At 44.3% G+C, this 12,591-nt stretch overlaps 1 protein-coding gene across 6 annotated transcripts in view; it reads right to left on the bottom strand.

Moving 5' to 3' along the window:
* Positions 1-12,591, bottom strand: part of LOC147461301 (protein Dr1 homolog) — a 70,076-nt gene that overhangs the window by 36,009 nt on the left and 21,476 nt on the right. For 4 of the 6 annotated variants that reach the window (XM_086508876.1, XM_086508872.1, XM_086508877.1 and 1 more), the window contains one exon: positions 72-144. The exons of the other annotated variants lie outside the window; for them this stretch is intronic. In XM_086508876.1, the coding sequence (XP_086365002.1) occupies positions 72-144 (73 nt within the window). The remainder of the gene's footprint in view (positions 1-71; positions 145-12,591) is intronic. 6 annotated transcript variants of the gene reach the window in all.

Genomic DNA, 12,591 nt, shown 5'->3' with positions numbered 1-12,591 from the left:
GCACACTTAAAACTCAACCAAGTTTTGCTAACAAAAAAGAGAGTTCTTTAGTGTTAAATAGAAGACCATACCCTTGGGAAGTGAGACATCTTCTTTTGCCCTTCCAATAATATCCATCGAAGACGGATCCAGTTTGCCTAGAATCTGCAATTAGAACCATTTTGTGTAGGAATGATTTCACTTGAAAAAATACCATAAGTGCCATTATAAAATGAAAGAACAATCCCCTTCCTCCAAGGGGTACTCAAAGGACTTACTGACGCCAAGAAGTTCAAATTAAATGATACTTAAGGAAAGAAAACTGGATGTGAATGAATAGAGAGAAAAACTCGGAAAACAATAAAAAATGGAGTCCCCATACAAGCAGCAAAAAGGAACTTGAACAGTCTCATTAAATAAGCACAAATGGGAAAGGTTCTTTTCACCATTCTTTTGCTTCAAGGTTGGCTCAAAAAAGTAATCGATATATGGTTGTAAGGGTGTGATATTCACACAATGGTCTTAGGGCTCAATTTGTGAATTATGGGTCCCTGCTCCAGCTCCTATTCCTCTCTCAACGTAACCGCGAAACGTTTCAAGGCTGAAACGTTTCACCCTGAAACGTGGCGTTTCACCAGACGTTTCAGTCCAAAATGAGAGCACAGTGAAACGTGAGACCGAAACGTGCATTTGAGGACTTTGAAACTAAAACTATGGTAACTTCTTGTTAGTGAAACGGCTTGTGTTTCACTTGGTGAGCGAAACGTTTCAAGGCCCGAAACGTTTCACCTATCCTAACCTATCGAAACGCGTTTCATGGTGACGTTGTCCTCTCTTCCACAAACCTCCATCAAAGCAAAACACACTCTTGTAGTGAGCACATGGAGAGCTTCCGGCCAACCAACCCCCTTGTTGCAGGAGCATAGGCTGATGCGGCGTAAACTTTTTGGGGCATTTGGCATCTGAGTCGTTAGAATCTAAACACTCCCCAGCCACTAAGCGTAGATCTGATTGATCTCGAATAGACATGGTTGCAATAGGGGTTAGTCAATCGGACATCGATGAGGTCCCGATTGGACCTAGATGTGATTGCTAGCTACATTGCCGATAAATCATGGTCTAAGATCCGAATGAATGTTGAATGTCATGTGATGTCCTATGATGTCTGGTGATGTCCTGCGATGTCGTGTGATGTGACTCTTGATTTTGTACATGTGCTAGATGTCTGTTCCTAGTACGTAGGTACTAGCAGTCAGTGTCTGCTAAGACGGTTTATGGTTTTGCAGGCGTAATCACGATCGATTACAATGCTTTCAAGAGGGGGGTATGTCACAAAGTGATGACGTGGAGGACAGCAAAAACCCTAATTTCTGCCAAAAACCCTAATTTCCAGAAATCGCGGAGGCTTTTTTTTTTAAATAATAAAAATGATGAGCGACGCAAGTTTTGCTTTTTCTCTACGCAATGAGAAAGAGAGAGAGAGAATGCTTTTGCTTTCAAGTTTTGACTCTCTGTGAGAGAAAGAGAGCAATTGCTTTTGATTTGAAGCTTTTGGGGCTCTGCTCTTGGGCATCCCTTGTAACCTTTAAATTAGTGGTGAGGGCCTCACTTCTCAGAGCATCTAGACGCAGAGTCTGAGAGTGAAACCCTAACCGCTCTCTTGTACTTTGATGATTGATTAATACAAAAAGAAATACCGAAAGGGGCGCCAGTCTTTGGGGCCAATATCTCTAGGCACGGAACTCCGCCGGGCCAATGCAAATCTATTGTGATCTGTGAATTGTTTGAAGTGGTTATTTGGTGCTTTCGTGATTGATTCTTGACTTGGAGTGTCCAAGTATGTTACAACGCGCAACCCTGTTTCACCCCGATAGTGGAGTGAACCAAATGAGAAATCCCCTCTAGAGTGCGTACATGCCCCAATACTGACCCATGATCCCCCAAATCAACTCTGTGGGTACCCCCATCTCTTGCAGTCTGCGCATCAACCTAGCTCTAGGCACTATATCGAAGGCTTTGCGGAAATCCACAAAGCAACTGTCACGAGGACGTGGCAATTGCTAACCTTAGTTGTTAGAATCTAAACACTCCCCAGCCACTAAGCGTAGATCTCCTGAAGCATCAAACTACAGAGCTTTCCACCATTAACTACTACTACGCTTTTAAATCGGACGACTCTGAGAGACAGCCAGACGACTTTATGTGCTCATGACTTCGTCCACCTGGCCATGTCAAAACCTTGCTAAGAGGAAATCCTGTAGCTATTAGAGTTTTGGAGGTCGTCTCCTGGGTTTCCCGTCTAGATCTAGTGAGTGAGGACTTCTTTGAGGCTATGCTCAGTCTTATGAGGCTCTACTAGTCTGTCAAGTGCAACGGACTTGAGAGACTAGGTAGAATCAAGCAATCACATTATCACAATCCCTTGTTGTTAACCTTGCGTTAATGAATGTAACTTTGCATTATTTCTCAAGGACCCCCATCACCATTACTGATGTGGTATTTGCTTTAGATTTCATGCATGGAATGTACACAATGCAATGCCTCAATGCACGACTCTATGGATGATGTAGCAGCCACTTACGTGCGAAGTTCCACGTGAATTTCCGTATAAAAAGACCCCTTAGCGTCTTGGTGCATCAAATCAGCCGTGGAGGTGCTTCATCTCGAAGAGTTGCCGCAGGCTGCCCTATGAGTGCACATGCGCCCTTATGTAAGCTTTTGGCATTGAATGGCCCTAGCTCACTCACAGGTGATGCATTTGACTTAGGACTTGAAAAGACACACTCCCCTAGACCTAATCTACATGCTCGTGTTTCCACATGCCCTCCTAAGTGGAATAACACCAATCTCAAAGAATGCACAAATCATCTATGCGAGAGGGTTCTAAAACTAGAAAACCTAATCTTATGGACTTGTCCAAGCATGTAGGTCTTCCAAAGCAGCTCACACAAATTGCTGGCACATAATCCCCTAGGCTCTGACTCTACTCGAAGGCGACTTGTGGCTGCATTTTTGTCGTGGAGACCTCCAAATTTGCGTTCTTGCACTGGGAGGTGGCTGATGGTGCTTTGCTTCGATTTTGTTGCAAAGAACCCTTGAGAACCTAACAATTGTGTTGTCGTAAGGTGCAACGGAATGAAAGTTGTTCTTTTCTCAAGATGAGTGCTCCATAATGTGCTCAAGGTTCCTTCTGTTCTTAGGGAAGGGAGAGCCTTCCGTTCTTAATGAGAGAGTGCAATGATCACTAACAAAGTGAATGGACACTGTGCATGAGAGTGTATGAGACTGAGAGATAGAGAGAGAAGAGAATACGACACCAGAGACGTTGAATAACCCTATTCCGAAGGCCCCACTCTCGTTGGCGAGAGTGGTCTACTATTGATTGCACAAACCAGTACAAAGTGGATGCATGTGACTGATGCAAATCTAGGCTAGGTCGATGTCGACGACGGGGATGACGAAACCGACGCTGTGGCTGAAATCTGATGCTCTTTATCTGCCGTCCAAAAAACGCTAATGGCTGAATTCTGCTGGGACCAAAAACGCTGCTGTGGGCTGAATTCCGCCTGCTGAAATCGCTGGTTTAGGGCTGTCAAAACGCTGAGAATCTGCAGCTATGCATTGCTGAAAACGCCAGAGATGTGGGCGATCATGGGATGCTCAAAAACGCCAGCAAAGGGGGGAAACTTGCGGCGATGGACCCCTGCTGAAAACGCTACTGTGGGGGTGCTGATGGCGATGATTATCTGCTGAAAACGCTAGGAAGCTAAGGTTCTTGCTTGGAGGGAAAACGCCACCAAGGGGATCTTGCTGAGAAGTTGCCTCTTGAGCAAGGTGCTCCTGCTGCCTCTTCTGCCAATTAGTGCTAGCCTAGGTTTGCTTATATACAAGCTTACTCAATTTGCCCTACCTACTTTCCAACATAAGTCACTTAAATTAATAAGTGAAAAATGAAGGATTTTGATGGATTCTAATGGGAATGCTTATGATCATGTTGTGTGCAACCAGAGGATATGCATCTACACTAAGTGCCTGGGCATGCACGGTTTGCGAACAGACTCACAAAAGTGCCAGAACACTTCTAAATCTAGACTGACTGGACTGACTGAACCCTTGGCGTCATGTAGCTTGTCCACAGACACATAGGGTTGGATGTGTCACGTGACAGTTGTTCAACCACTAAAAGGGCATTATGGAAGAGGGCTCCTCTTCGAAGGAAAGACAAGAAATTCCTATGGTGTTCGAGATTGGCGAGAGCTCACGGCCACATCAGTTTGTACCTCCTGTTGATGTGAATGTCCCTCCAGTACACGGGTTTATGACTGGGCAACGCTCAGTTAGTTGCCGCGGTGAATGTGTTTTCGCAACTGGTGTAGAACCCAAGGTTTATGGAGTTCTTGCAAGCACCACCAGTGCCACAGCAGAATAGGCAACCTACACCGCGAACAGAGCTTGTTGAGGCTCAAGCCCAAGTACTTCATGCGTCTCAACAGGATAGGGAACACTCGCATGTTGCGGAGTCAAGGGCTCCAAAACAGGTTCCTCCCATCCTTGAACAGGTGGTTAAGACGCCTATTCCACAGGCTATGCCAGTTCAGCCCACCACCTTTCAGAGCCCGCATGCTGTCTTGAATGGACAGGGAACTGGTTACTAGGCAATGCATCCAGTTTTCCCACCACCCACGGTACATCCTGAGTATTTCGGGGGTGGATCTGTATTTCAGAGTATGGTTGGTTATGAACCTGGAAGCCAGCCGTACATGCTAGGAACAATGTTTGGGGGTATGCAAGGCATGATGCCAAACCCCATGTATGGTAGCATCGGCATGCAACAAGGTTTTCAGAGCAACCAAGGCCAGTTTGGGTGCCACAAGCTCATTTTGGCATGGCTGGTTTTTTTGGACAGCAACCAAATATGACACCTTTGACGCAAAATGTTAATGGCCAAGATGTGCCGATGATGCCTACTACAGTGCCCATGTTGCAGACTATTCCTTATGACAATTTGGGGGCACTAGAAAAGCCGAAAGCTTACAAAGAAGGTGGCGCAACTGTAAAGTTCAACACTTTCAGTGGCTTCGAGGATAAAGCAAAGGCTCTCACTTTCCTCCAACAGTTTGATACAGCTTATGCAGGAGGGAATTTTACAGAGGCCTCTTAAGGTCAAGAAAGCTGCCACTTTCTTGAAGGACAATGCGCTTACATGGTGGACGACATTGTTAATGCAAGGACAGGCACCCGCCACTTGGGTCTACTTTAAGCAAACTTTTGTATCTGCTTGGCTGTCAAATGAATTTGAAGCCGACGTCATGACAGATTGGCACCAGCTTACTTCGGCTACATGCAAGAGCTTGCTGGAGTACAATCGGAGGTTCTGTAAAGCGTTACTCAGCGACCTCCTACAGATTTGTACCATTGATAGAGCAGATAGAGAAGTATTGTTGTGGGCTGCCTAAAGGGCTTCGCGACTACTGTACCAAGAACAGAGTGGCTACCCTCACCCAGCTCATGGAAGTTGCTAACATTGGTGTCACAAGACGGGTACCACGTGCTAATAGAAAAGAACAGAACGAACAGATTTTTGAAAGCGCGAAGCAGAAGGTACCGGTAGGTGCACGTCGCGATGTAGTGCAGGATTGGGGCAAGAAGCGGGAGGCACAGAGCAGTAGAGAACTAGCGCTAGAGATCGAAGCAGGGAGAGAGAGAGAGAGAGAGAGAGAGAGAGAGCTCACGTTTTTGGAGAAAACTCAATAAGTGAGTTTTGGGTTTTCCCACTTTTATTATAAGTGATTTTTAAAAAATGTGTCCAGGTTCACATTAGGTTCAATGTGAACCTGGACATGGACAACATTGAACCTGGACAAAGTATAAAAATGTACAAAAAGGGGTTATTTAAGCCTTTAACCCAACAACCTTCCACTTAAAGGCATAAATGACGCCTTTAAGTTAACCAACTCCCACCAGCTTTATGCAATGCTCATGTTGAGCGTTAGCAAGACTCTTGGTGAGAGCATCTGCAGGGTTATCCTGTGTATGGATCTTAGTCAAGGTGACTAGACCATCCTCCAATACCTGACGTATGAAGTGGTACCGCACATCTATGTGTTTGGTACGTGCATGAAACATGGCATTTTTGGCTAAATAGACAGTACTCTGGCTATCACAACCCAGTACGGGTGTATGAGTAGGCATGCCAAGTTCTTTTGCAAATCTGCCCACCAAATGGCCTCCTTTGAAGCCTCTGTGCCTTAAATATATTCAACCTCGGTAGTACTCAATGCCACAATTTTTTTGCAACCTAGAACACCAAGAGACTGCACCACCAGCAATGGCAAATACATATCCACTAGTAGATTTCCTGGTATCCATGTCACCTGCCATGTCTGCATCACAATATCCCTGCAACTTTAAGTCACTTTTTCCATAACAAATACACTTTGATTGTGTACCTTTCAAATATCTCAAAATGCATTTGACAGCTTCCCAATGCGCTTTGCCAGGATTTGACATGTATCGACTAACAACTCCCACCGCATAAGCAATGTCGGGACGAGTGGCAACCATAGCATACATAAGAGAACCAAAAGCTGATGCATATGGGATTCCCTTCATTGCTTTCAATGCCACCTCATCCTTTGGACAATCTGCTTTGCTAAGTTTTTGTTTTGTTTAGGCGTCATCCTTGCATCGTCGTCATCGCCGTCGTCACCGACATAGAGTCAGAATTCAGCAGATAAAGATTTGCAGATTTCAGCCCTTAGCATTTTCAGTTTTCAGCACGTCTCGTCACCGTCCTCATCGTCGTCGACATTGTTGGCAAGTCCAAAGCATTGTAGAGATTTGTGCAATCAATAGTAGACCGCTTTCGCCATAGAGAGTGGGGCCTTCGGAGGAGTGTTTAACATTCTAATGTCGTATTCTTCTCTCTCTATCTCTTAGTCTCAACACCTTCATTCACAGTGTTCACCACTTTGTTTGTAACCACTTGCACTCCCTAACTAAAGGACGGAAGGCTCTCCCTTCCGTAAGTAAAAGGAACCTTGAGCACAATTCGAAGCACTCATCTTGAGCAAAGTTCAACATTCACTTCCGTTGCACCTTACAATCCATAGGTGGATAGTTCTTGAACTTCACCAAGTAGCATCTTGCAACCTGTCCTTTAACTTTTCTGTCCTTATGTGCCAAAACTTGCTCAAGTACCAGGATCTCATCAAGTTCCTCAACTTCTGGTCAATCCTCATCTGGCATATATCCTGGCACATCACCCACGAAGGGTCTTAGGAGACTCACATGAAATGCATTATGAATCTTCCACAAATCAGGCAATTTCAGCCTGCAAGCCACATCGTTGATCTTGTCAAGCACTTGAAAAGGCCCATAATAACGCATGCTGAGCTCAGGAAACAACCGTTCCTTGCCCTTCATCTTCTTTAACCTTGTCTTTTCGAACCTTAACAGAACCAATCACCAAGTGATAACAGCAATTCACGACGGCGAAGATCAGCAACCTTTTTCTGTTTTGCTGGAGTCTTCTCCAAGGCAACTTTAATTTTCTTGTACATTTCTTCCATGTTCTCAACATATCGATCTGCCTCAAAGATCTTGTCCTTTGTATGCAAAATGGGAGGAACTTTTTTGCCGCCTTCAACAATCTCAAAAGGTGCTTTGCCAATCGACGAATGCACAGTATTATCGTACGCATACTCAAGCATAGGCAAATATTGTTCCCACTTGCCCTTATTATCTGACACACAGCATTTCAACAGATCTGAGACAATGGAATTAGCCTCTTCTGACTGTCCATCAGTTTGTGGATGAAACGAAGACAAGAACTTGAGCATAGTGCCCATGTTCTCAAACAATCCTCTCTAGAACAAACTTGTCATGCGAGGATCATGATCACTGACAATCGATTGTAGCATACCATGGTACTTAAAGCACATTGTACATGAACAAGCGTGCCATTTGGTCAGATTTTATCTTCTTCCTGACAGGGATAAAATGGACCTGCTTGCTGAACCTACAAATAATGGTTCATATACCATCATTCCTTGTTGGCGTTCTTGGAAGATCAAAGATAAAATCCATAGCAATGATTTCCCATGGCTTATCCAGAATCGGCAGTGGTTGTAACAGCCCTGGTGCCTTTTGCCTGTCAAACTTGACCTTTTGGCAAATCACGCATGCTCGCACAAAGGCATTCACATCTCTCCTCAACGTAGGCCAATAGAAGAATGTCTCTACCGCAACTGTCGCATCAATACCACGATGCCTTGCATATGGTGGAACATGACTCTCTTCCATGACCTTATGTCGCAATGGCCTAGTGACACAAAGTCTGCCATGCATCATCATAAAATCATCTCTGAGGATGTAATGCTCATGATGTTGCCCCTCTTGTAACTGTTCAAAGATACTTGCAAAATGTCATCAGTAGCATATTGTTCCTTCATGTCATCCAATTCATGATGATAAGGAATTGACACAGCTGAAATTTGTGGCTTCCTTGATAACAGCATTCTTCTTGCTTTCCACATGCATAATCTAGAAGTGGAACATAGAAAGAATGTTTGCCCATCGCATATGCTTTTCGGATAACTTTGATTGTGTCAAGAAGTATCGCAAAGTCTGATGTTCTGTTTGGACAACAAAATCAACACCTAAGAGGTAGTGCTTCCAGCTAGAAAGCGCATGAATCACGGCCAAGAGCTCTTTCTCATAGACTTGCATAGTCCTCTCTGGCCCTTGCAAAATTCGGCTTTCATAAGCTACTACAATCTACCCGTCCATCTTGCATTAGCACTGCTCCGATGCTACTGCTACACGCGTCACACTGGACCACAAATGACTTCCTGAGATCTGGCAAAACAATTACTGAATCTAAAGTCAACTTTTCCTTTAAGAGACTAAAAGCTGAAATCTCTTTTTGGGTCCATTTGAAAGTGACCTCTTTCTTTTGCAAAGCGTGAAGAGGTGATGCTATCTCTGCAAAATTCCTGATAAACCTTTTGTAGTAGGAACACAATCCCAAGAAGCTTTTGGCATCGTGCACAGTCTTCAAGTCTGGCCATGTCTTAATAGCTTCGACCTTTGCGAGATCCATTCTGACACCATCCTTTGACACTATGTGGCCAAGAAAGTGGATCTCTTCCAGGAAGAATTCACTTTTTTTAGGATTGACAAGTAATCTATGACTGTGCAGCTCTTCGAACACAATGGTCAAGTGATGCCTATGCTCCTCTTCATCCTTCCAATAGACTATCATGTCATCGAAGGATGTCCCAACAAATTGTTGATGCGAGCGGAAAATCTGGTCCATCATCTTGTTGAACGGGGCAGGAGCATTTGTTAGACCAAACGGCATCACTAGGATGTTGTTCTGAACGCAGTCTTGTGCACATCCTTTGGCCTTATATGAATCTGATGGTACCCACTCTTAAGGTCTATCCTGTTGAAAATTGCAGCACCCTCTAAATGATCGAGAATATCATCAATTCTAGGAAAAGGAAACCTATTCTTGATGGTATTCTTATTCAACGCACGGTAATCAATACACATGCACCATGAGCCATCCTTTTTCTGTACTAGGAGCACTGGGGAGCAAAAAGGTGAAGAACTAGGCTGAATCAGCCCCTTCTCTAATAACTCCTCAACCTGGCCCATAATCTCTTTCTGCTGCGCCGCACTAACCCTGTAGGGAAGTCTATTGGTGGGCTACACCCTGGCACCAAATCTATCCGATGGTCCTCAGGTCTCTTGCGGCAATTGCGACAGTAATGAATCAGAAAAGCAGTCACTAAACTCTCGCAAAAATGCTGACCTTTCTTTATCTAAGACAGATAAATTGGATTGTCGATTATCTGAGACATCACGTGCAAAAATCAAATACACAGAAAGATGATTCTTTATTACAGAAGTGATAGCCGAAACAGATATAATAGGGACAAACTCCCCTTTGAGCTTTACATCCAAAACATGAGTTTTGTCCCTATGCTGAAGGGTGATCGTCTTGCCGAAGGCATCCACACACCATGTACTCTGAACATCCACGGAATTCTAAGTAGCGCATCGCACCCTTCCAATGGCATGATATAAAATTCTTCTATGTCTACATATAACTGAATATGCAGACGCAGCTTTCCAATAATGGGAGTAATACACTCTGAGTGGCCAGGACATGCCAACCCTGCCTCTGCCGTGTACCCCATCTCTTAAGCTTTGATGCCCAGCTTCATAGCTAACTTTGGTGAGATAAAGTTTGCTTTGGCACTTGGATCAAAGAAGATGAGTGCCGTCTGATCTCTAACTTTACCCCATGCTCTGCATAACTCGCTGGCATCTATACTGGGCATGTCACCCACCATATCTGGCACCAAATCTGCCGTGGGTTTAGGCTTCTTGCCTTTTTGGTCCTCTTTATCATCTGAGTCAGTTGGTCTTTTCCTTTGTGGACAGTTGGTAGCAAAGTGACCAGGCTGCTCGCATATAAAGCATTTGTTTTCAGCCATTAGGACCTTCTTTTCCTCGAGCGACTTACGCACAAAAGGCTTCCTTTTGTGTTTCTTTGCTTGCGCTCCAGAAGTCCCGGCTGAATCCTTGTCTTTGGTGGCCTTTTCTGACCCCTGTGACGCTTCAGGAGTCATTTTCACAAAGGGCTTCTTTGCTGAATTTTTATTTTGCTGCCCTCCTTTCTCGTTGCTCAGAACCCCACTGTCCTCTCCTTTCAACAAGGCAAGACCAATGTCACAAATTGCTGACGTGTCAAAGCTCTAAAGAATGGAGCCAACTTACAGATGCCGGCCGAGGAGCCTAACCCTAAGAAGAACAAGTAACAGAAGAAGAAGTCCTACCAACCTATGGGGACCCCGTTCGATGGGGCCCCAAGTGACATAAAGGATTAAAATAAAGAAAGACCCACAAAGAGTCAAAAACTGATGATGTGGCAGATTTTCAAAAATTCCGCTGACTGCTGACGTTGTAGAACTATACGGATTTTCGCTTTTTACGGTGGCTACTGACGTGGCAGTCGTACGGAATTCCATGATTTACGTTGACAGCTTTTTGGCATTGCTTTTGGACCAGAAGCTTTTGAGTTTGAAGGCTTTTTCATGTAAACTGCTTTTCATAGGCCAAGGGCCTTGAAATATGTGCTCAGGGCTCATTCTCTGGCATGCTTCCTAGAGAAGGTGCAGAGTCTAGCGTACCGGCTTGTACTATGTTGATGCAATATAAAGAAATAACCGAAGGGACGTCAAGGTTTAGGGCCAATACTCCTTGGGGTGGAATTCCGCCACGCCGTGTCGCATGTCTCTCTCTCTCTCAGTTCAGTTGTTATTGAAGTGCTAAAAGTTGTTGGGTTAAAGGCCTAAATAACCCCTTTTTGTACATTTTTATACTTTGTTTAGGTTCACATTGAACCTGGACACATTTTTTTAAAGTCACTTATAATAAAAGTGGGAAAACCCAAAACTCACTTATTGAGCTCTCTCTCTCTCCCTGCTTCGATCTCTAGCGCTAGCTCTCTGCTGCTCTGTGCCTCCTGCTTCTTGCCCCAATCCAGCACTACATCGCAACGCGCACCTACCGGTACCTTCTGCTTCGCGCTTTCAACTAGTATCAGAGCCCTAGGGTTTCAAAACAGCCTTGCGCAGTCTGCTGGACAGCGAGTTAAATTTGCTCTCCCGCGTTCAATTTCGCTTCCATCACGAAGCCCCTTGCTTCTGGGGTCGAAAAGGTCACCAAAACTGCCAAAACAACCCAAAACACGCTGTTTTGGTCAAAACAGGTGGTTTATAGGTTATTACAGGTCAAAACAGCAATACACAGGTGTACCAAAGTTGTGGGATCACATGTATTGATGTTTGTCGCGACAAATGAGTGAAAAGCTAAGTACAAGTGCTTGAAATTGCACATTTCAGCTGAAATTTCAGATTTGGATTGTTTAATGTAAAGAAACTGTGGCTCTTTGTATGCTAAGTCTTGTGGTTGCTACTATTTCTTGAAATTTTCAGCTTGTTGCATCTTCCTTGTATATACACTTGTGGTTGAATTGAGATGGCTTCTTCCTCTGTCGTATTTGACACTAAAAGTTTGATGGAAATCAAGCGGTTCGATGGTCAAGGCTTCGATCTTTCGCAAGAACGTATACAAAGTATCCTTTTCTTAAAGGATTGTGAAGATGCATTGGAGACGAAGAGTGGGCCAAGTTAAATAAGAAGGCTATGGCCTACATCAAAATGGCTATCAATGATGACATTTTGACGGACATCAAGCGTTTGGACTCTGCTTATGCAATATGGAAAAAGCTAAAGTCCAATTATGAAAACACCTCGCCTGTGAACCAGGTGCATTTGATGCGAAAGTTGGTGAATATACAGCTTGATGACTCGAAGTCATCTTCTGAGCATTTGAGTGCTTCTACAGGTGTGTTGAGTCAGTTGCAAGACAGTGGGCTTCAGCAATTCGATGATAAGCTGAAAGCTATTTTCTTGCTTATGACATTGCTAGATACTTGGGAAACTTTGGTTGTCTCCTTGAGGAACAGTCCCATCCTCACTTATGACGGTGTGAGAGAGTATATTCTCAATGAAAAGATTAGACGCAAGTCTAGTG

The sequence above is a fragment of the Adiantum capillus-veneris genome, chromosome 3 (assembly GCF_014529385.1).
Source record: "Adiantum capillus-veneris isolate H3 chromosome 3, ASM1452938v2, whole genome shotgun sequence".
NCBI classification, from domain to species: Eukaryota; Viridiplantae; Streptophyta; class Polypodiopsida; order Polypodiales; family Pteridaceae; genus Adiantum; species Adiantum capillus-veneris.
This window is presented reverse-complemented; position numbering and strand designations above follow the sequence as displayed.